Source organism: Mchenga conophoros, linkage group LG11 (assembly GCF_057382185.1).
Source record: "Mchenga conophoros isolate Kocher_MC1m ecotype Shallow Benthic linkage group LG11, M_conophoros_male_GT1.1, whole genome shotgun sequence".
Classification (NCBI taxonomy): domain Eukaryota; kingdom Metazoa; phylum Chordata; class Actinopteri; order Cichliformes; family Cichlidae; genus Mchenga; species Mchenga conophoros.
Genome location: NC_140536.1, coordinates 23,024,485 through 23,046,598, shown reverse-complemented (window position 1 = coordinate 23,046,598; position 22,114 = coordinate 23,024,485). Strand labels below are relative to the sequence as shown.

At 39.0% G+C, this 22,114-nt stretch overlaps 1 protein-coding gene across 1 annotated transcript; it reads left to right on the top strand.

Moving 5' to 3' along the window:
* The first annotated feature begins 5,419 nt into the window (after positions 1–5,419).
* bcl3 (BCL3 transcription coactivator) lies at positions 5,420–21,374 on the top strand. Its single transcript, XM_085291546.1, has 10 exons — positions 5,420–5,444; positions 5,537–6,183; positions 6,958–7,078; positions 14,171–14,279; positions 18,166–18,367; positions 19,048–19,136; positions 19,255–19,332; positions 19,668–19,835; positions 20,304–20,403; positions 20,492–21,374. The coding sequence occupies exons 2-10, from the start codon at positions 5,712–5,714 to the stop codon at positions 20,722–20,724; spliced, it is 1,572 nt and encodes a 523-aa protein (XP_085147672.1). The 5' UTR covers positions 5,420–5,444; positions 5,537–5,711; the 3' UTR covers positions 20,725–21,374.
* The last annotated feature ends 740 nt before the right edge of the window (positions 21,375–22,114 follow it).

Here is a 22,114-nt window from a genome sequence, read left to right as displayed (position 1 = left end):
TTTAAAAAAAAATTAGTCCTATTGTTGCCTGATATAGGTTTTCAGCTGCTGAAGAGTTTGTGGTCACACTTGATGTATTTTTTTATTTAACCATTGAGCAAACATTCTCAAGGTGAAAGATCTGGACTGCAGTCCAATTCAGCACTCTGACTCTTCTCCGATGAAGCCATGCTGTTGTAATAGCTGCAGTATGTGGTTTTGCATTGTCCTGCTCAAAAATACAAGGCCTTCCTTGAAACAGACATCATCTTTAGGGGAGCATATGTTCCTCTAAAACCTTTATATGACTTTTAGGATTCACAGTTCCTTAAAAATCATGCAAGCTGCCCATACTGTGTACACTTACACTGCATCCCTATACCATCAAAGAAGATGCTGGAAGGTCTCCCTCTTCTTTAGCCTGGAGGCCACGGCGTCTGTGATTAACAACAAGAATATAAAATTTGGACTCATATGACCATGGATCAAATTCCGACTTTTAAAATGAGTCTTGGCCCACAGGACACAACGGCGTTTCTGGAGTATGTTTAACTATAGCTTCCATTTCATTTGATAGAGCTTTAGTTGCTCTCTGAATCTTTTGATGATGTTATGCATGTTATGTTATGTTATGTAGATCATGAGAGTTGCAAAGTATTTGCAATTTGATGTTGGAAACACATCAAACTGGATGTTGGGAAACCCTGTTTTTAAATATTCCATTATCTTTTTATGCATTACTTCACCGATTTGACAGCATCTCCCAATCTTTAATTCTGAAAGACTCTCCCTCTCTAAGACGTCTCTAGCTAATCATGTAACAGATCACTTTGCTTAATTACTTTCTAGATTAACTGCTGGATGTTCTCCCTTTTTGACATTTCCCACTTTTTCAGCTGTTTGTTGCCCTGTGGCAGAATTCTTTTGACCTGTAGAGACATCAAATTTGAAATGAACACATTTAGTGGATGAAGGTGTCCAGTTTCCCAGTTTGAACATTTGTTCTATTGTGCATAAAATATTGTCTTCTAGTTTTCATTACGTTCAAATTTAAAGAATGTCACAACTTTTCTGGAATTTGTGTTGTACTTGGGGACCAAGACAGAACACATTTTTAAGGTAATTATATATAGCTATGGGAGCCAATGAAGTGTCTTCAATCCTGAGGCAATGTTATCACATTTTCATGTATCTGTGAGGATTCTGGCTACTGCATTTTTAAAGTTTGTCTTTTTTTTAATCATCTTATATCAGCACAACTCAAAACACCTCCCCGGTATTTAGTAAAACTCAACATATACATTGTTCAAGAAAATATCATACAGTTTTTAAAAAGCAAAATTTGCTGTTTTTGTCAGTTTCTGTGGTCAGGTATTTCTTTCATACTTTGCTATCCACCTAACCACTTCATAGCAAAGAGCACTGATCTGCTAATGGCTTTTCAGGAGGCTGATAGCACAAATAATAACCATGTCAAATATACGATGTTCACAAAATGCTAAAGTTAAAAGAAAACAAACTAAACATTAGTCTGGAAAACCTCCAAATTTTTCATTTGGATTCATCACTTCTTAAAATCTGTTGCTACTAATTTTTAGTCCAGTTCATGTGCAGCCTTTTCTCCATTTTCCCCTTCATTAAGAATAAGATCTCGACAGGCACCTTTCCACCGAGAGCATTTCTGATGAGGCTTCAGTGAACAGTACTGAAAGGCCAGATGCATCTTTTAGGCTCTGTGTCAGATCCTTGTTGGATTTGTTCCTTTTTCTTAAGGACACGACTTTCATCTACTGTATATTTTTTTTCTAGGCCTGACACTTCAATCAATACATAAAAGGTGAAAATAGTCAGGTATGAAGACTGAACTGAAAATGAGTGAAAAGGCAGCCCAAGAAAAACTTTAAAAGACCAACTACAGATCAAGTCCTTCTAAAAATAATTACAACAAAGTCTGGTTCCTTGGAAGGGAAAAAAATGAAGCAAGGAGAGGTGGCTTGAGATTTTGGCACAGTATGTAAACTGTACTGGGACTCAATCCAGAATGGACAGGAGCAGATACAAATCCCCAGGTGTGAAATGTAAATGAAAAGATTTTCATTTTACATTTACTGACATATTTTCATTCTTGCTCTTTTTTGATACCGAGTCAGTATCTTGTTTAAATTACATTTCAAACAGGTATTACATATACAGTAGATACATCTAATCATGCATCGTCTAAATGAAGCCTGGCTTGAAGTATCCACAAGGGGGAGACACTAACTCAGCCTATCAGACTAAGCACATCCAGTTTTCAGCTGCCAGTGCAGTCTTTTCATTTTATTTTTATTTTTACTTTACTTACATTACTTTTCACTTAAATTCCAGTTGACTCTGCGTTAAGTGAAGAACATACATATCACATTTCAAAAATGCTTTGGTCTTTTGACTCACTAAAAGTCACATTTTCTGTAGCTGTAAATGCTGCAGTAGGTTAGTGCTCCTCCATCTGCTAGTAATAACAGCTATCAAACCCACTAATCAGGGGAACACATCAGAAGTTTGTTTAGGCCCAAATTATTTATTTATGTTTTTGCAAGATTCAATTCATGTCTGCATTTTTTTTTAAAGATTCAAGATGCACCTGTGCTCTCAGAGCACAAGAGGGCCCCATTTCAGTGTTTTGTAGCTTGTGTCCATATTTTACTTTCTATCATCTATGATTATTACTTCACCTGAAGCCTGAATTAAGTCCCTAAAATGTTAAATGAGTGTGAGAAGATGTTCTGTTGACATATATTTGCATCTTCTTAAATGTCACCAAACTTCAGTAACTTCACCAAACTTTCATCCTGCTGTAATCGATATGAAGTGCGTGTTCAGGATCAGGCCGGGTGTAAAAGAAGTAAGCATGTAATTTTCATAAAGGCTGACACTTAAATCCAGACCATAATGCTTGAATAACCCAACAGCTGCAGATCTTGTTTGTATAGTGTCAGGGCTTTTTAGGGACTTTAGACACTATACTTAACTTTCCGTTGCCCACTCCACACTTCAGTGGAAAGAGGAAAGTCCCAAATTGACCAAGGTAATCTGAACATGGCAGAGGGTGGGGTGGGATAAGATTAAAGATAAGAAGATGAGATGTGATTTTTGCATGTGTTTGCATTTTCAGGATTGCATGCAGAATTTGATATCAGGAAAGGTGGGTACCTGTAAGCGTAGCAGTAACATGAATTAACTGATGAGTCAATCTTCCTTTATCCCTAATCCCTTTGGAGATTGCTTGAATTCAGCTCTGATCTGCAGCCTGGTGATATCACCAACTCAAGGCAAGGGATAAACTAATCAAATATTTGAGACAAATGCTGACAATGTCACATTAAGCCTTATTTGAACTAAGGCAGCATTGTGGTGAAGGTGTTAGCACTCAACTCCACCATCTGGCTGGGACCCCGTGCTTGCACAGTTTCTCCCAGACATGCAGTTAGTGGGGTTAGGCTAACTGGTAATTTTTAAATTGCCCCCTAGGTGTGAGTGTGAATGGTTGTCTATATCTCTGTGTTTGCTCTGCGAGAGGCTGTTGAGCTGTCCAGGATGTATGCAACCTCTCATCATTAGAGGATCCTTGAAAATTTCAAAAGGGAAGTTTACCTTTCAAAATCTTTTGTCTTTTGTCACCTCTTCCTCATGAAATGTGTTTGCTTGCTATATGGCAGAAACAGCTTAAATTACTCTAAATACAAGGTAGAAGCCATGGTCCAAGCATGTGGCTATGCTTGCACAGTGAACATATTTACAGTAACAGAAAGGAAAACACTAAATGCATTGTTGGAGTAGCTTGTTTCAGTAACCTGCTGGTTTCAGTAACTTTCTGGTAGCTGCACTACTTCTTTGCATAATGAGTTGAGTAGTTCAACTATTCCTTTGCTAGTCTTTGCTTACTGAAAACACAGAGAACTCTGGGGCATGACCTTGATATAGATCATGACATTGAACTATAAAGGTATGGCCAGCGCGTTTGTCAGGCAGGGCATCACCACAGATAGCATACAAAACGATGTCACACATTAATTTGTGGTCTGCTTTATAACTGTCACAATGTTGTTTTATTAGATGTCACAAAATTTAGAAGAGTCAAAAAGCTTGCAAGCTTGATTTTCAAACTATATAGATGCCTGGCACAGACATAGAGACCTACTTATTAGTGCTAACAAGAGGATGGATGGATAGATGGATGGATAGGACTACCCAAATTACTAGTCAGATAATTGCATTAAAAACGCTCCAAAAGCTATAGTAGGACCACAATTATGGACTTTAATTAAAATAAATTGTGCTGTTAAACTGGTTACTTTAATACTGGAGTCCATGTGGACGGACTTTCTTTAGGAGTCAGCCTGAAGTGGTCATTTGAGGAACTGCAGTTCCAATATTGCTTAATTTTCTTTAGCCCTGAAAGGTCTCATTTGGCCACCACCACATGGCTGTGCAGAGCATGCGCAGAAGAGCCCATAACTCACAGCATCAAGTAATCAATGATAGGCCTTCCAAATACACAGGTAAGTAACAAAATCTTAGGGAAGTTCATGCTTCTTTTAGAAGTTACTGCACGACTGGATGAACCTGCGTGAGCCTTCACCTGTTCTGTTCTCTGAGAGGTTGGTGTCTGACTGATTGCTATGGTTTAAGGCTCCTTGGGGCAGTATTTGTTGTGATTTGAGGATATATAGCTGAACCTGAATTGAATTATAAAAAAACAAACAAAAAAGACAGAAAGCAAAGCAATATTCATGTAGTTCCCAGTTAATAGTGTGGCTATTCGTTTATTTACTCATGACCAGTCACTAGCAAAATAAAATATTTTGCTCTAAACTCGGCTGAGACAGCCTTAAAAAATTATTATGTTTGAATCTAGCATCAAGTCATCTTTTCCTTGACTTCGTCTTTGTAACAGAAAGGGTTGTTTTTTCATGTTTTGATAGTAGTTAGTAGTAATAGTTTCTGCAAGGTAATTTAATGAATACTTTGATTACCTTGCTAAACTGAAAGTTGCTCACAAATCAAAATTTGTATTGAATCCAAATTTAATGTTGAAACATTAAATGTGAAACAATGTTGAACTATTTTAAAAGAAAAAAGTTGTCACCTATTGATCATGTGCTGGACAGTCGATCGACAGTCGACTAGTGCCTCCGTGTTTGTTCTGTACATTGCTATTGCACAGAGTCTCTGAACAAGCAACGAGCCATGAACTTCTTGCGAAATTCGGTGTTAAATGTTTTTAACTTGCATGCAAAACAGACAGATGTCAGAAGTCGGAAATGCAAGAATGCTATGAATTCGTCGCTGTTTTCCTGCCTTTCTTAGTATAAAGTTAAGTGGTAGAATCGTTTTGTTTCGGTTTAAAGGGAAAGCACCGTGTCGCTCTGACACTTCATTAAAAGCAGATGAAAGTCGCGCAGCTGCACTCTACCTTGTCATAGGTGCACTAGGACACACATAAGTACCTTATCTCTTAGCGTTTCTTCACATGTAGACTATTTTATTTTAAATTTTTGTGTTTTTCCCCCCACAGGTCATTGAATTCGAACGCTTATCTAAACCCCACTAGTGACTCAAAAGGAAACAGGGTGATGGTCTGATCGCTGTCCAGTTGATTTCATGGATATGGGAATTGCGCACGGTCGGTTCACTTTGCTTTGACTGATTCCAATAAACTTCTTCAGATCTCGAAGAATCTCTCCCAGTTGATGCCAAGGATCATGACCATGAACGGTACCCACAAGTCGGTTGCCCCAGTGCCGCTGGATTTGCGCACCAATGTCCGAGTGCGTGGGAACGCCGGGGGGACTCCAGCCTGTGGCTCCAGGGACGCTCGGGTAACAGGCGGTTCACCTGCACCTCCGGCGTTCACAGGGGCGGACAGTTTAGATGAAAACTGCCCCACGGTCAGAGGCGTATCGGTCTCACCAACCAGTACTTCTCGCAAGCGTCCAGCGGATAGATCTGCCTCACAGCTTCCTTTTAGGAAACGCCCGATTCCTGTCGAACCGGAGACCAAGAGACTGTCACCGTCTAAAGCAGAAAGAGAAGACCGATTTTCTCCTCCGGAAGATAAGACTTTAGCCGATCCCGTGGAAAGAGTCGGCATAGCACCAGTGACTCCCAGGCAGCTGGAAGGACAGATTCCAAATGGATACCCCATATGCTTTTTCCCTTACGGTAAGCCCTGCTGGCCAACATTAAGTCTAATACTGCAGTATGTTGTGCAACAGCTTTATTATTTTGTTTTGTTTTTAAATATTGTAAGTGTTTAAACCCCAAAGTAAGAATTGGACCATGAGACTATGAGACCATGAGATGTCTGTAAAATTACCATCTGAAGTTTTGATTTCACTGTTCTCCAAAGAAAAACGCATTGAATATTTGTTTGGTTTAACCAATAATACGTGAAATAGCAGCCTGTGGGTAAAATGATCAGACTAGCTGACAAAATGTAGGTTTGGAGGACAGAGCAAGGCACTACATGTTGGGGCATATCATTTTTGTGGTATTACAGGGCATTACCTGCTAATGCTGTTTTGATTTTTAAAACTGTGGCAACAGACAGCTCCTCCTCCCCTTTCTTTAGTGGTTTTCTCTGCCAGTGTGACATTGTGGCAGAAAAGACAGTGAAGTCCGAGACCATAGAGAAGCTACTGCTGCTGAAAATGCCCACTAAGCTATTTTACACCTACTGTACCCCTCATTAGTGTGTTCACTGCATGAATCAAAGTAGCTCATAATTTATAATTGAATACAGCACACTCATATTTACAGTATATGACTTGTAACTTATCCACTTCCTTATTACAGAAATCACTTGCTTGCCAGGAGCTTTTCTAATTATTCATTTATATCTTCATCATTTCTCTTTTCTTTCTCTCTCCCTGCAAACTTCTTTTTATTTCTCTTTCTCATTGTTTCTATTTCTCATTCTGTGTCATCCCTGCTTAGGTCATTACCCAGTGTTCTGCCTGCCTCATCTCTCAGAGCCAAATAATGTTGTGGCCCACCAAACTGAAAACGTCCTGGCTGGTATCGCTCAAGCAACAAGACAAGATGAAGATGGAGATACGTATGTTGATTCTTTTCTTTTTCATTCTGATATTTGGGTGTCACTTTATGATATACAATCAATCCATCCATCCAGGTAACTGGTGTATATAGTAAACTTAAAAGATGATTCATCCACCTTGTGCATGATTGTGTCATTTGTCATTTTGAAAGTCATAACTTGGCACATTTTATGGATTTGAAAATTCAGCACAATCATTTCACTTCAAGAAATTTTCATTAGAGGGACTTCTAAGAGGATAATGGTTTGAAAATTGAGGTCTACTGTACAGTATGAGTCTGAGATTCAAGTCAATCCCAACTTCTCAGAAGTGGTGACTCATCAATTGCCAGATATGAAAGTTGCACTCAGCTTAAACTTTGTCAGAAAAAAGTTTATTGTTACAAAAAAATGTAAAGTTTAAATCTGACTCATATTGTCATTTTTAAACCGTATAACATGGCCAGTGACAGTAAATAGAAGGACATATGCAACAAGTTCAGACTCATCCTCAACACCATGAACATTAAAATCACAAACTGTATGTAAAAGATGGCCATGGTATAATGATTGCAACTTTAGCTTCATGATGGTGGGAGCAAAAAGTTTCTATAGATATAAAAAGGACATGGAGAGTTAACTTTACAGTGCCACTTAGCTAGCTTGGTTAGGAAAGCGTGTGGGTATATCACATACATATGGGAGTCAATATGAGTTGATTTAACTTAAAATAGCTAAGTCAACTAACATGCATGTACATGTTGGCTTCATTTTTCAGCTCCTGACCACGCCTCTTTATTCAAACATGCAAATGATAGCAAGTGATTATATTTAAGCTATAGGTTTCACACATATCCCATTATCTCAATGTGTTTTCCAGTGTATAGGTGTATGAGTACGCATCCTAATCCAGTTTCACAACAGACGTTTTGAGTTTCACCGTAGGAAAACCATATGCAGTTAATGATGCTTTTGTTTGATTCAACTTTCCCAGTCACCCTTCGTAATGCGACGATACCCCTGAAACTAAAGCAGCTGCATGGAATTGTGCAGTCATATTATTCCTACTGTATTATATATCAAAGTGTTTTTATTAGAAAGCTTTCTAACATTAATCATGTATCACAACTTCTTACCAAAAATCGAAAGGCCCTTGTGATGAAAACGTGCAGTCTGATCATTACTATTGCTTTCACTTTTTTAAGTCTAAACTAAGTTCTCAAGGAAAACTGTTCACTTCAATAAGATGTCAGTGCAATTGATTTACGAGGAACAACCCAAACAACATTAATGTCAATGTCCTGCTGTCGAAGACAAAACTTCTGCTGTTGCACAATCTGGACGTGAGATATCAGTAGCGTTCTTTGTTTATTTGATCTCCATGACTCACCTGACTGTGCATACTGAGTAGGTACAGTCAGTCAGTGTGCCCTCCCATTATTGACTGCATTTTCACTGCTGATAAGGACTTATTGAGATTTAACATACCTAACATATTAACCTGGAAGCTACAGGTATACTATAGATCTAGGCTGAGAGTGATTTGTTGGTATTCACATGTTGAACAATCCAGAGTCAGCTGACTGGTCCCTCGAGGCGTGAGGTGGTGGTAGTGAGAATACACAGGGCACCAGAGGAGTTTTCGAGACCACATGAATGCAAATATTAAACTTTAACGCATGGTTACTTTACTTTGTCAAAATCTACCACCCACACACTAATAAACTACAGAAATTCATACAAAGACACAAAGAATCATGTGACCGAAAGCAAAGCATGTCCAAGAATTTATTGGCACTTTGATCATGCAGTTTCAAAAAGTATCATCATCATTTGCATTCACTCAAAAAAAACCAAACCTCATGATGACCAATATTTAGCCGAGCCACAAGTTAAGTCCCGTGGTATCTTACAGCTGCTTATTATCTCATATTTGCTTTGTAACTGCAATGACATATCCATCTTTAACAGATGGTTCCACGGAAGTAGATGAATGCATGTCTCAGATCAAAAAAAGCTTTAAAAACAACAGTTTTTATTTTATATTCTATTAAAGTAAGTTTTTTTTTTAAACCACCTTTGACATCTTAGCTGTGCTCTGATTTTATTTTTTTTATCTCCACTTGTGCACCTCACAGTTGTACACTAAACTTGCTGTGTAGGCATAATGCAAATCAAAAGTCTGTCTCATTAGCAGAAACTCGATGCAAGACAGATTAAGTGCAGAAACCTTACACAACACCTAGTCCCTTTGCTTTCGCAGGCATCGGTTACCTTCTTGCTGCTTTGTGGTTGTTTAAAATTTTGTGTGAATTCTTCAGAAAGAAACATTTACAGCACCCTCTCGTTTTTCACACTGTATGCATATGAGTGTGAGTGTGTGTTTGTGTGTGTGTGTATGTATGTGCGTGTATACATAATGTGTTTGATGGTGAGCATGCGCCTGCTTTTACGTCAATGGGATTTGTTCTCAGCGCCTCTGAGCCCCTTAGTTTCGGGAAAACCAGTGAGTGCTCAGTTTTAAAAAGCTGTTGTGGTTTTTCTCAGGTGTCTCTGTCTCTCTCTTTTCTTCTCTGTGTTTTTTAAATGAATGGGCTCAAAAAACCCAAACATCCGCTCTTGACTTCCTCATTTACCGCTTTCTTTCTATCAGGTTCATCTCTCTCTCTCTCTCTCTCTCTCTCTCTCTCTCTCTTCTCTCTCTCTCTCTCTCTCTCTCTCTCTCTCTCTCTCTCTCTCTCTCACTCCTCTTTTCTGTTCTGTTACACTGTCATTTCAATGGAAGATGTGCAAAACTGTTGATTTACTTACAGCTCCTACATGTATGCTTCCAGTCAGTCAGTTACATAGTTACATACCATGACATACATAGTTTAGCAATGCTCTTATTCAAACTGCATTTATTCAGCTTTATCAGCTTGCATCCATTCAGTGCATAGGTTTAAACTGACACATTTAAGTTTGATTAGATGAAAACTAAAAAATTATTAGGTTTGTCCTCTGGGAGCATGGATATTTGAGTTGTGTTTAGATGTAAGTTTATCAGTTGAAAAACTCTAAACTGGAATTTCTGTTTTCTTTCTCTTTTTGTGTAATGGTGAGATGGTCTTGAGAACACTAACTTGCACTTAATCTTGAAAGTCCACAAAAATGATAAGACTGAATCACTTATCACTTGCATGTGAAGGATCACTTTTGTTAATGTAACCAGTCCATCCATCCAAGGCCTTTTCTGGTTGAGGACATATAGAAACATATAAAAACTTTGAAAGACCTTCAGAAAATCTGGAGAACTATTATTGAAGACCACTGGCTCTGGTGGCTCAAGACTTTTGGATAGTCCTGTAAAGCCGTTTTACATTAGTTGGCACTGATGGTGCCTCCACAGATATGAAAGTTCAAGATCTTATAGAATTATGAGTGCTTTTGATTGAACTCTAACAGCTAGTATTTCTCCTCTTTAACTTGCATCCATCCACGATTAAAGGATTTAAAATGTGAGTCAGGCCAGAACTGCTTTTTCTTTGCATAGTAAAGTTTTTAACTTGCTCTAGTGGATGCAATGACAAACAGTATATTTATATAATAAACTACTTGCTCATCAAAGTTCCCACGTAAATATATTTGCACCATCATAGACTGAAAGTAGTATAATTGTTAATGACGAGCACAGTAGGATGTGAAGTAAGTCGTCATTTCTTGTTAACTGGACTGTGGTGTGACTCTGCTTCTCTTTTGTTTACTACACGTTCAAACTGACACATCATCTCATTGCTCAGCTGGTCCACAGACCACAGGAAATGTTAGGCTTCAGTCTGATCATTCAGTCTGGCTGCACTCTCACCCTCCATACCAAACAGGATACCACATGCCTTCTCTCTCTCTCTCTCTCTCTCTCTCTCTCTCTCTCTCTCTCTCTCTCTCTCTCTCTCTCTCTCTCTCTCTCTCACACATACACACAGTTACCATCTGTGTTAAGCTTGGGACTCCTGTGTGCGTCAGGGCTGCTGGGCCTGGGGTTATCTGGGGCTGTGGTCTGCCCCACTTCCAGGAACAAGAAACAGTGCAGTTTCATCTTAAGAGAAAAGAGACACATAGATGATGATATAAAAGGGCTGAGCAAGATAAACAGAATGATAATAGGCATACATGGAGGCAAAGGATCTGAATATTAAGTTTGTTAAGGGTTATTGATGAATGATCCAAAGATAAATCTATTTTTCACACTTTTCTCAGGGCTCAGAATCACAAAACTCTGCTAAAGTCATATATGAATTGCCTGTCACTATGTTTGAGACCAGGTATACTGTGCCATGAATGATTATCTCCTTTACTGTAGTGTTTATTGTGGAGACACTGCAGGTGCTTTTTAAAGCTAGTTATGGGTAGCCAATAACATGTACAGTAAATATAACCAAACCTTTGTTGATGCAGATTTCTTCACTCTGCTGAGCTTAGTTACAGGAACAGGGATCTGCTGAGGGAAGAACCGCCCTGCACACTTGACATACAAAATTGTTTATTGCAGTCACACTTGAAAACTACTCTTGCACAGAGAACATTTGTTTTGCCTTGCTTAAGCGTGGCTTTTAGAATTAAGCATGCATATACATATGCACAGATGGTTTATCTACTTTTTGCATTTATTTTGCATTCTTTTAGTACACACACACACACACACACACACACACACACACACACACACACACACACACACACACACACACACACACACACATATTTCCTGCAACTGCCAAGTGAATGTTGGTTACAGAACACACTTTGAAGGAATATTTATGATCATTAAATGCCAGGAAATCTTAATATGTAGTATGTAATGTTGAAAATTGTAATCAGTTTAAGCTATTTCTTTTCAAGCGCGACTCTTCTTTAACTTAACTTTGTGTCACTGGGACACATCTCACTTAACTGAAAGTGTTGCAAAGTGTTGCAAGTGCTTTTGTCATTATATGAACTTATGTTTTTGACCTCATATTGCCTTCAAAGGTACTTTTAACTTATTCTAAAGAACTGTCTCTGTTTCCTGTTGCATAATTGCACTGTATGTCTGATTATGACTTATCTGTTGAAGCTGACTGAGCAAAACTAAAGAAAGCCCCTGTCAGAAACCATACGGCTTAATAACTAGATTTCAGTGCACATAGACCAAGATAGAGGAAAAAGAATGCTGTCTTTGTTAGTGACAACAGGAAGTGACATAAAACTTGTCTGGGTCTTACTGGAAGCTGCTTCTTCTGATAGAGCAAAAAAAGAAAAATGTGAAAACTGATAAACTGTTTTCTACAACATGCCTCTGCACCACCAATCAGTTTCCTGCCCTTCCCTGCCCCAAACCCCGCCCTGTGTTTGTTCATTTGCTTCATGTATAGATCACAGACAGTGGTTTCTTGATAAGGTTGTGTGATAAAGGAACTGTGAGTCAGTGCTGTACATCTACTGAACTTGTCAGTGCAACTTTCAGTGTTATAACTTATATCAAGTGATCAAGCAGAATTGGCTGATTTTTGATCAAAAAACAAACTTTAGTCCTCCACATGTTAAGTTTAAAGGCCACAAAATAATCGCCCCCTTCTTTGGTTATCGCAGGTTAGCTTAGTTTAGCATACATGCTAACGACAGGGAGAAAACAATTAAAAAGTACAATTATGAAGATGCTATGTCTCAGTCATTTAATCTATATATAAATGTGATGTACATGTTAAAATAAAACAAACAAAAAGTTTGTTGCCACAGTAAAGTTGCCGGGCAACCATCTAAGACGTTTTTCCAGGCACTGACTTAGTCTGGCTCATCGCTTTAGCAAAACCACAGCTGTTGTTTTTCGTTTTTACATGCTACGTGTTAATTAAGGTGTTTTTACACTTGCACGGAAGTTATGAACTTTTACCTGAGGACGATGCATGGAGAATTCAGTTGTCATTTATAAGTGGATTGGACTTTAAAACTGCCAGCTTCCTGTCTAAAGTTCATGTGATATATACTTGTGACAGTCTGACAATAGCACAAGTAATAGTCTGGTGACCTGGTTCTCCTACTTCTTCAATAGGCCATGTGTGAACAAAGCTTCATTGTGCTTTAGTGTGTAAGTGCTACTAGGTGGCTTCTAATAAAGACTCAGCCAGGCTCGCTATTGTTCCATTTCCACTTGTTGTTTTAAGTTGTTTATGATGGGGATGCATTAATTTTAAAGGTTAATTCTGTATATGATGTAAAGAACTGCCATTACTCATGCAAGCACATAATCACACAGTAGTTTTGCAGTTTAATCTTGTTAACCTATCCAAAAGGTATTGTTTTATATACTAGAGGACATACAATGTTATAAACAAAGCAAGCATTCATGAACGTGGCTGAGCATTTTTGCTTTGGAGTCAATACTGAGAGCCCAGGTTTCACAGTAAGAAAATGAAATAAAAGAAAACAGTTCTGTCAGCTTGCAGAGCGAGACTAACTTGTCAGGCTTGGTAATTTGGAACAAGTCTTTGCTCATGTGTGTGTCTGTGTATGTCTATGCTCCATCTCTGGAAATGCTTCTGGAGTTGACTATAACTCATTACTTTACACATGTTGCATTATGCCCAACAGTATGTTTCCTAACAAGTAAATAGCTTTGGTTTGACGAGAACTTTATCGTCTGCAACAACTTGTTATACGCTATCCAATACACTTCCTGCAATTTAAAAAAAATTAAATGATTTTCTTCTCCTGACTAATATTGTGGGTTGTGCGCATGTGCTGCCTTCTTTTATTTAGCACAATAATTAGTGAGTGAGTGAGTGAGACTCACAGATGCAGAGAGAGAGTGGTTGCAGGTTTCTGACAAGAGGTCAGGAATGAGGCACACACTAATTTCCATATATGTACATATATTGATTCATATTGGGGAAATAGTGAAGAGTTACATGTACCACTTTTTCAGCCATGAAGGGGTTTTGGGATTGGGATTGGGATTTGGTTGAAAAGAGATTAGCTTTTAAAGGTTTGATCAATGATAATCAGGTTGAAAATGAGAAATAGGTTATGTTAAATCCAATTTGAAAATGCAACACTTGTTGACTGTGTCATTTTTTTGTGTGCATGTGTCCTTCACAGAGCTCTCCACATAGCCGTGGTCCAGGGAGCATTGGACATAGTCTACAAACTCATCCAGCTCTTGGTGTTGGGTCATAAAGACGTTGATATCTACAACAATCTCCGCCAGGTAAAACAGATGCATTGATAAAGCTACTGACAAATATACACATGCACACAGTTCTGACCATTAAATGCCAGGAGACAGAGCTTTTATAGTCATAGGGATTTGCAAAGAAATTTAAATAGTTTAAAGCGAAGAATCTTTGCTGATTATGGAGCTGTTGGCATGTGTGGACATGTGCACGCTTGCAGAAAAAGCTTAGCATGTAAAACAGCCTCAGCATGCACAATATATTTCCCCGTCTCACCCTTCTGATAACACTTACATGGAAAAGAAAGAAAGAGGAAGTGAATTGGTTTCCTCCTTGCCTTGCAGTGCATTATCACACACTTACGGTCATGGCAGCTGAGGGTTGTGCAGTGGAATTCACCCTTCCCGGTTTCTCCACCTGTACTTGCCACAAGCCAAAGCCATGCACATTCTGGGAAGGACTATGTGTGATTTCCAGTGTTCTGTATTTTGCACATGGTTTTCTAGTGGTCACTTTCTGTATATGTAGCAAGGGATTTTTCAGTGTTTACATGTAGGATTTACCATGTTGTGAAATTCAGAAAGAAGAAAGCCAATATGATTAATTGGCACAAAAATGACTCACACTAACTCCCAGAAACCTTACACTACCTAGTGTGTTTACCTTAAGTAAAAAAATGTTCATATGCAAAATTACACAGTAAAATTTTCAAAAGCGCCTTTTAAACTTGTATTTTGCACATGTTTTAATTTGTGCAGGGTAATTTTGGATTTTTAATGTGAAAAACTGACAAATAGATCCAATGCAGTTTCACTAGGGTGACTTTTCCCAAAAAAAATGATGGAGCAGTGCAACTCCCTACTTACTCTATCAACATGTTTTATTGGGATTGTGTATATGGAGTTGCTTTTAAGTGTTTCCCAATCCAGGGCTGTCCCAGGCACTGGTGCCAAGCCAACAGTTCAACATTCTTTTCTCCTTTGTTGTCTCCTGATTTCTGCTGGCTTTCTCTTTTCCATTCCTCAATAGAAAAGCAACCAAGCTTTTTCAGAGCTTCAGTTCTCAAGTCTGGAGTTTGTTCTCAAGTGTGGGGTTTCACACCACATTGAACGCCACAGGCAAGCTTACCAGAAATAATGCTTGTGCTATCATCAGTTGTTGTCTCTCCTCATCGCTGAGGCTTGACAGCATAGGTTTTATGATATCCTGTGTTTGCCCTATGTATGAAAATGCATGCACGCAATACACACACTCACACACACATACATGCACATACACACTCACATTTGAAGTCATACACAGTTATAACCAAAAAGGGAGATTTACAGGCATAGGTCCCGCCACAGTCATTTGCCTACCAGATTGTGTGGTTTTGACTGAAAACCAGGCACAATGAATAAACTTATCAACATGAAGGTAGGGAACTTTTTAAATTTTAAAAACACTGAGTTCACTTCGTAGTCCAGAAGACACAGGCCATTTTCTAATACAAAAAAAAACCAGGCACAATTAAAATACAACTTATCCAATGATGACAAATCCTGAGTTTCTGTGGTTTTGCATATGGAACATTTTGACAGAGTGTTACTATCAGTATTGTAACTGAAGAGCAGTGCAAGTGTCACGGCATGATTTGCCTTCCACTCCCAGAACTACAACAATAGTATAGAGACAGCTGTTTGATACTCCCACATGCTATCAGCTACACAAACACATACTACAATGGTAAACTTTTGCTTCTCTTACGACAGCGGATAATGTAGCGTGATGCTGACACTGTGGGGTTTGGGGACTAAATCCTTTGGGGCCACCCACACTAAAACGTGCACTGACTGCCATGTGGATTAGAACAGAGACTACCATGTGGACGTGTTACCGTTACAGTGCAGTATGCGGTTGGCAGTTTAACAATTGAATAATTGTTTTCTTTTTGTTTATGGTACGTTGGTGGTATGCCATTTTATTTTTCAGTGTGAGCGTGTGTGCATGTGTGTGCACAAACAAGGCATCCGTGTGCGTTTGTGTGTACTTTAGTGTCCTCGTTCCGAGAAGTCACATGACCCCTCCCTCCCCCCCGCCTTGCTTTGGGCTGTTTCTCAACATACCTTGCAGTGAGGTTCAGAGGGTAGTTTACAGGGACTTTCCCTTCATGCGCGTGCCTCTCTCTCTCTGTCTCACTTGTGTTGTTTCTCTATCTCCCTCAGTCTCTCGCTCTCTTTTTTTATATCTCTCACTGCATATATCTTTGGTTATAGAATTTGGTTTCTAACCATAGTTGATGAACTGACTGATCCTATCAGTGTAACTGTCAACAACACTGACGTAAGCATGTGATGTTTATTTGTGCAATAGGCCTGGCTTTACCCTCTTGTGCTCACAGCAGAAGACAAGTCTTTGGCGCTTTGTGCTGCCTTCCCCTTGTTTGGAACTGCCTGGGGTTGTTTTTCATGCCTCCAAACCTCTACTGCTGTCATCTTTTTACCTCATCCATGATGATCCACTCATCTTTCGGGAATGTAAGCCTATGAGGACAGACCCAAGGGAAAGAGAAGGGATTTTCCCTTGTTCTCCTGTCTTTCCCTTGGACTCCCCTCTGCCACTTCCGTTTTTTTCCCCTTGTTCTCCACCCCTTCTTTCCCTTCCTACCTTTCCTCTTATCTTGGCTGAAATTTAGTTTAGTCACTGTGAAATCTATTACAGGAAACCAAAGCCAGAGCCTGCCAGCTCTAAGGGGGTCTATATTAAAGGCCATAAAAGGCCTTAGTGGTAAAGTAATATCGAAAGGGATTTAAGACATGTCCTTAATGGCGTTTGGGAAAAGTTAATAGTATGGTAGCATTTCATAATATTGTTCTATAGTAAATGTTTATAGCAGAAAGTTCAAATACTGGAAATCTTTCAGGGAACATGATTGTGTATATGACTGTGTACTTATGCATGTTTGTGAGTCATAGGATTCAGGGAAGTTGCATTGACACATTGGAGGAATTCCACAAAGATGTTCTCCCACTGCTACCCTACCTACTTTAATAGTCTTTACTGGAACGAACTCTCTGTGCACAGACACACACACACGTTAGTAGTAACACAGCAAAAGTGAAACTTGGAGAAGCAGTCCGTTCCTACTTGCTGCATTTATTGTGTAACTAGAATAGCAGCTAAAAAAGTCCAGGTTTAAATACTTCCCTTTTATGACTGAACTATGAACTAAGGATTGCTTAATGAACCCCAGGTTGCCTGCGCCCTCCCAAGCCTTAATTGACATAATATAAACAGGATGATACATGGTGACCTCACCCACAGGAACATCCTAGATTGCTAAAGGGATTTTTGTCAGTGCTTACAATATTCATCCAGGCAAACACCTGGTGAACAGTGACTTTTGCTTTTCCCGGCATTGTCGACTGCGGTTCAGAACAGGTTCTTCCTCATTTTCAGTTAATCACAAAGTCTGATGCTTCTACTCTTGTTGACAGTGTTTGTTCTGTAAGATATATTAATTTAAGTGCTGAAAACTTTGCACTTAGTGAGTGTATTTGTGTAAATCTAGGAATACACATGCATAGGTGAAGCCAGCTCATGGTCATTGTGTGTTTCTTCTAGGTGTTGATGTGTTCTTGCTTCTTTTTTTGTTGTTGTTGTTTTTTTGTCTCATTGACCTTTAACCTGTTGAACAGGTTATAGGTAAACAGAGGCCTTTACAAGAAAACACCGCGTTCTTAACTTCACTGAGAAGAATAGTTATCGTAAATTAGCCAAAGTAAACACTGTGCTTTTTTATGTCAAGTATGTATTTCCCTTGTTTGTGGGCTTTGTGAAAAAACCAAAAGCTTGAGAAACACTGCACTGCATCTTTATGGTTATCAGCTGTGATATATCTGGCTTGTTTAAACTATAATTTTTGTTGTTATTCCCCCTCAGACTCCCCTTCATCTGGCAGTGATAACTAAGCAGGCAAACATGGTGGAAGCTTTGTTGAAAGCAGGGGCTGACCCTGCAGCCTTGGACCGTAATGGGCAAACAGCGCTCCACCTCTGCTGTGAATATGACCAGCGGGATTGCCTGTCTGTAGTGCTTTCTATGCCATCATCTGCCACCTGCCTTGAGATCCGAAATTTTGATGGTGAGTTACTAAAGATACTTCTTGGCATGTATTACACTAAAAGGGTTGCTTACACCTCTTTAGCTCTCACTAAGTGTGATAAAGCCTGTAATTATTTGCAAGCATCTTTTTATCTCAGATTATTATAATTTTTGATTTAGTTTAACTGATTCATAAAATATCAAATTAAACATGGTTGGCTAGCAATCAAATTATACTTCCTGATATATTTTCTGTTTATTTTGGTTGTTTTTGTCACATGCCCCCTGTATTTGTGACCCAGTTTACGTTTACATCTATCAGTTGAAACATGTGCACAACCAGGTGAAGTGAATTAAAAACCGCTGACACAGTTTCCAGACTGAAAGCGCTATGAAAAGAAAAATGCATTACTACATTACTACAGTGAATACACCTATTCTTATAATCTCCTTAACTGCCTTAACAGTCTGTTGGTGGGTATGAAAAATGTAAAGCCACCCTCAGGTATGGGTTGGGTTGGTTGTTTTGGGTGTGTGGGTGGGAAGAGGACATTTCCTTCCTTTGTGGTCTGGTGTCAGTGTAGTGTCGCATTGCCAAATCTCCAAGCAGCTTTGAAGACATTTATTTGTACCTCTGTAACTGATATCTGTTTTTTCAATGCGTATAAAATCTGAACATGAATATAAAATGCAGGCTTTTCCTTTTTTTATTATTCTTAGGTTTGAGCCCTCTCCATCTGGCTGTTCTGCAGGGCCGTAAGGATTTGGCAAGAATGTTACTGGATGCTGGAGCTGACATCAATGCCATGGTCAGTCCCTGTTGTACCGACTCAGCACTGTGGGTTTCACAGCATCACGGCTTTTTTGCATTTCCGCTCTGCATTCTCTGACTTTTCCCATGGTGCTTTTTTTTTTCTCTCTAATCAGGACATCAAAAGTGGCCAGAGTCCTCTCATGCATGCTGTGGAGAGCAATAACGCAGACATGGTCTACTTCCTCATTGAGGTAATGAATTTGTGTGGGTAGAAGAGGGGAGAGAAGGGTTGTGACTCAGCAGAGTTAAATAATTCTGCTTTTCTCTTTCCACCTCATTATCAGTGCATAATTTTGTATTCTTTTTTCTTCTTAGGGTCCTTTTTAAAATATTGCAATATAATTGTAGTTTTTCTTTATTTTTAGAGTTTAGCAGCTATGCTGTATATGTGAATCTTTTCTCCTTTCTTCATCACAGACTGCACTCAACCTCTTTGGGACATTATCTCTTGTTTCATTTTCTAAGTTACCGACATCTACTCTGGCTTCCTTTATGAATCATTTTCTGGTGATTTTCTATTTTGCAGAATAGATGTGATGTCAACAGCCAGTCATATAGTGGGAACACGGCCCTACACAGCGCATGTGGCCGAGGTCAGGTGGAGACAGTGCGGCTGCTGCTGAAGAGTGGAGCTGACAGTAGCCTCAAGAACTACCACAATGACACCCCAGTGATGGTGGCCAAGAACAAAAAAGTGAGTGAGGCAATGACAAAGAGGAAAAACAATAAATATAATGGACATTGCTGTAATTCCATTGATACAGTGTTGTTCCTTTTATTCTGTTTTATGGTTGTATGTTCCTGCTTCTTGTGCTGGAAAACAATAAACCTCCTAAAGGTTACTGTTCTAACAGTAAATCAGTTCCTTATATTTGTACAAATTTTCAGTCTCTCTCTATGATTTTACTATGGGAATTCACAGCTATGTGTTACATAATTTATGTCAGAACAGATACAAACAGTTGCAAAACCTACTTGGCCTAGCTCTTATTAGTGGGAAGAAAGAGTTGAAGCCAAAATGGGAAGTAAATGTGTGTATCGTTCCCTCTAGAGGCCAAACCTGAATAGTGCACCATTTCCCTCTAGTTATTTTAGTATATCACTATGAGACTTATTTTAAGTCACGTACAAAGTTTTTAATGAACAATAAATTGTTTTACAGATAGCAGATGTGTTACGAGGAAGAGGCTCCAGGCAAATAAGAGTCCAAGATCAGCACTGTATGTCAGTCTCACCAGTTGAGAGCAACCTAACAGAAAACGGTGAGGAGCATTCAAGCGTCTTTTTGTCTCACACACAGAAACAACAAAAGTTGCAGTATTTAATTTATACTCTGTGCTTCTCCTTTAGGGTCTCCATCTCCCAGCCATAGTCGTGGGTGCTCACCTTCAACTACGCCACACATTGTTCATCAGAATGCTTCCCACTCTCCAGAGACTTCCATTTTACGATCTCAGACTTATTTTCCAGTAAGACTTGCATCTATGTCCACACAGTCGAGCATCAAGGAAGCAATCAGACAACATCATGCTGGAGAGGGCTTCACCCAATGGGATGGCGGGGCAGGAATGGACTGCACCTGAAATCAGGCCAAACCTCCCATTTTTCTTCCCTGGACAATCATAGTTTGTGTCCTTTCTCAGGCTTTCATGCCTTGACAGACTTGCCTGCAACCTCCCTGCTTAGCTTGCTGCTTCTAAGGAGACTCCGGTCCTGTACTGACTCTTTGAAAACTGGGGAGTGAAACACTGCTGGAAAACTATGCATCAGTAGAAATATTCCACTGCATGCATTCAAGACTGAACATAAAAAAACATTTTTTAAAACTATGTACAGACATGAGTAAATGACTGCTACGGACCAAAGCTCAGTGAACTCAGAGTCCCATCGTAAAAGTATTTCTAGGCACTTTGTCTTAATTTCTGATTAGCAGATTAGAGGGGATGATGGTATGCAACAAATGTACCTGGCCTTACTTGAACTGTGGATATTGCATTAAGAGTGTCTTCATCATTATGCCACCAAGACTTCTTAAGTTTGCAGTATCCTTGTAAGACTTATATATTGCACAGTCAAATACCTGGTTTCCTTTCTTTTGATAATCTGTGCACAGGCATTGTACCTCTTATGTCTGTTAGTGTGCGTGTTGATGTGTTTTTTTAATGTTAAAAAAATGTAGATATTTTTATAAATAAAAACAATAAAACATAAAAATATAATAAATCAATATAATAAAAAAATGTGATGTCTTGCTTTAGCTTTATTATTCACCTTAAACCTTTTTGTGATCAAGTATTTATGTAACAAGAAGAAAAGATTAAAAAGGGGTATGATGACAGGCACACAGGTGACAGAACAGGATGTGAGACAAAACAGTTTCCATCCCCTCTTCACTTTCCTTTTTTAACCAAGCCGCTCTACGCCCACCCACAAACCCCTAACACAATAAGCAAGGGTAGCACGAGGGAAATGAAACACCTCACTGCTGCCAAAGCATCATCTGAACATTACAGATAAATCACCAATGTTTAAACACAAAGCAAAATAGATGATTATACAAATCTCTTCAAAATAACTCAAGATAGCCAAGAACACAAAAAACAAATTGCCAACAGCATCTATAATAACACAGATTTTCTCTGTCAGCTTTGACAAAAACATAACACCTTTTTTGTTTGGACATAATATAACTGTGGTGCGGAAAGCTCCACCTGTGCAATATCCCAGTAATAATAGAGCCATTCCCATACTAACAGCATTTGTGAAACTCATGAGACCAGCTAACAACGGGTGCCTGTTATCTATAGTTGGCTCCAAAGAGGATGCGATATTGATTAATAGTAAAAATTATATTCTCTGTTTTAACAACCACAATAAGAATTCACACTGGTATTTGTTATATGAGATGTACGACTTGTGCATAAATTTAAGGCTATCAGATACTGGTTTGGATTTCTGGATGACATGAATATA

Coding starts and splice junctions, on each gene's coding strand:
- bcl3 (XM_085291546.1), top strand. CDS start 5,712: ATGCCAAGGATCATGACCATGAACGGTACCCACAAGTCGGTTGCCCCA. Junction 14,280..18,165: donor TCTACAACAATCTCCGCCAG/GTAAAACAGATG, acceptor ATTCCCCCTCAG/ACTCCCCTTCATCTGGCAGT. Junction 19,333..19,667: donor TGGTCTACTTCCTCATTGAG/GTAATGAATTTG, acceptor TCTATTTTGCAG/AATAGATGTGATGTCAACAG.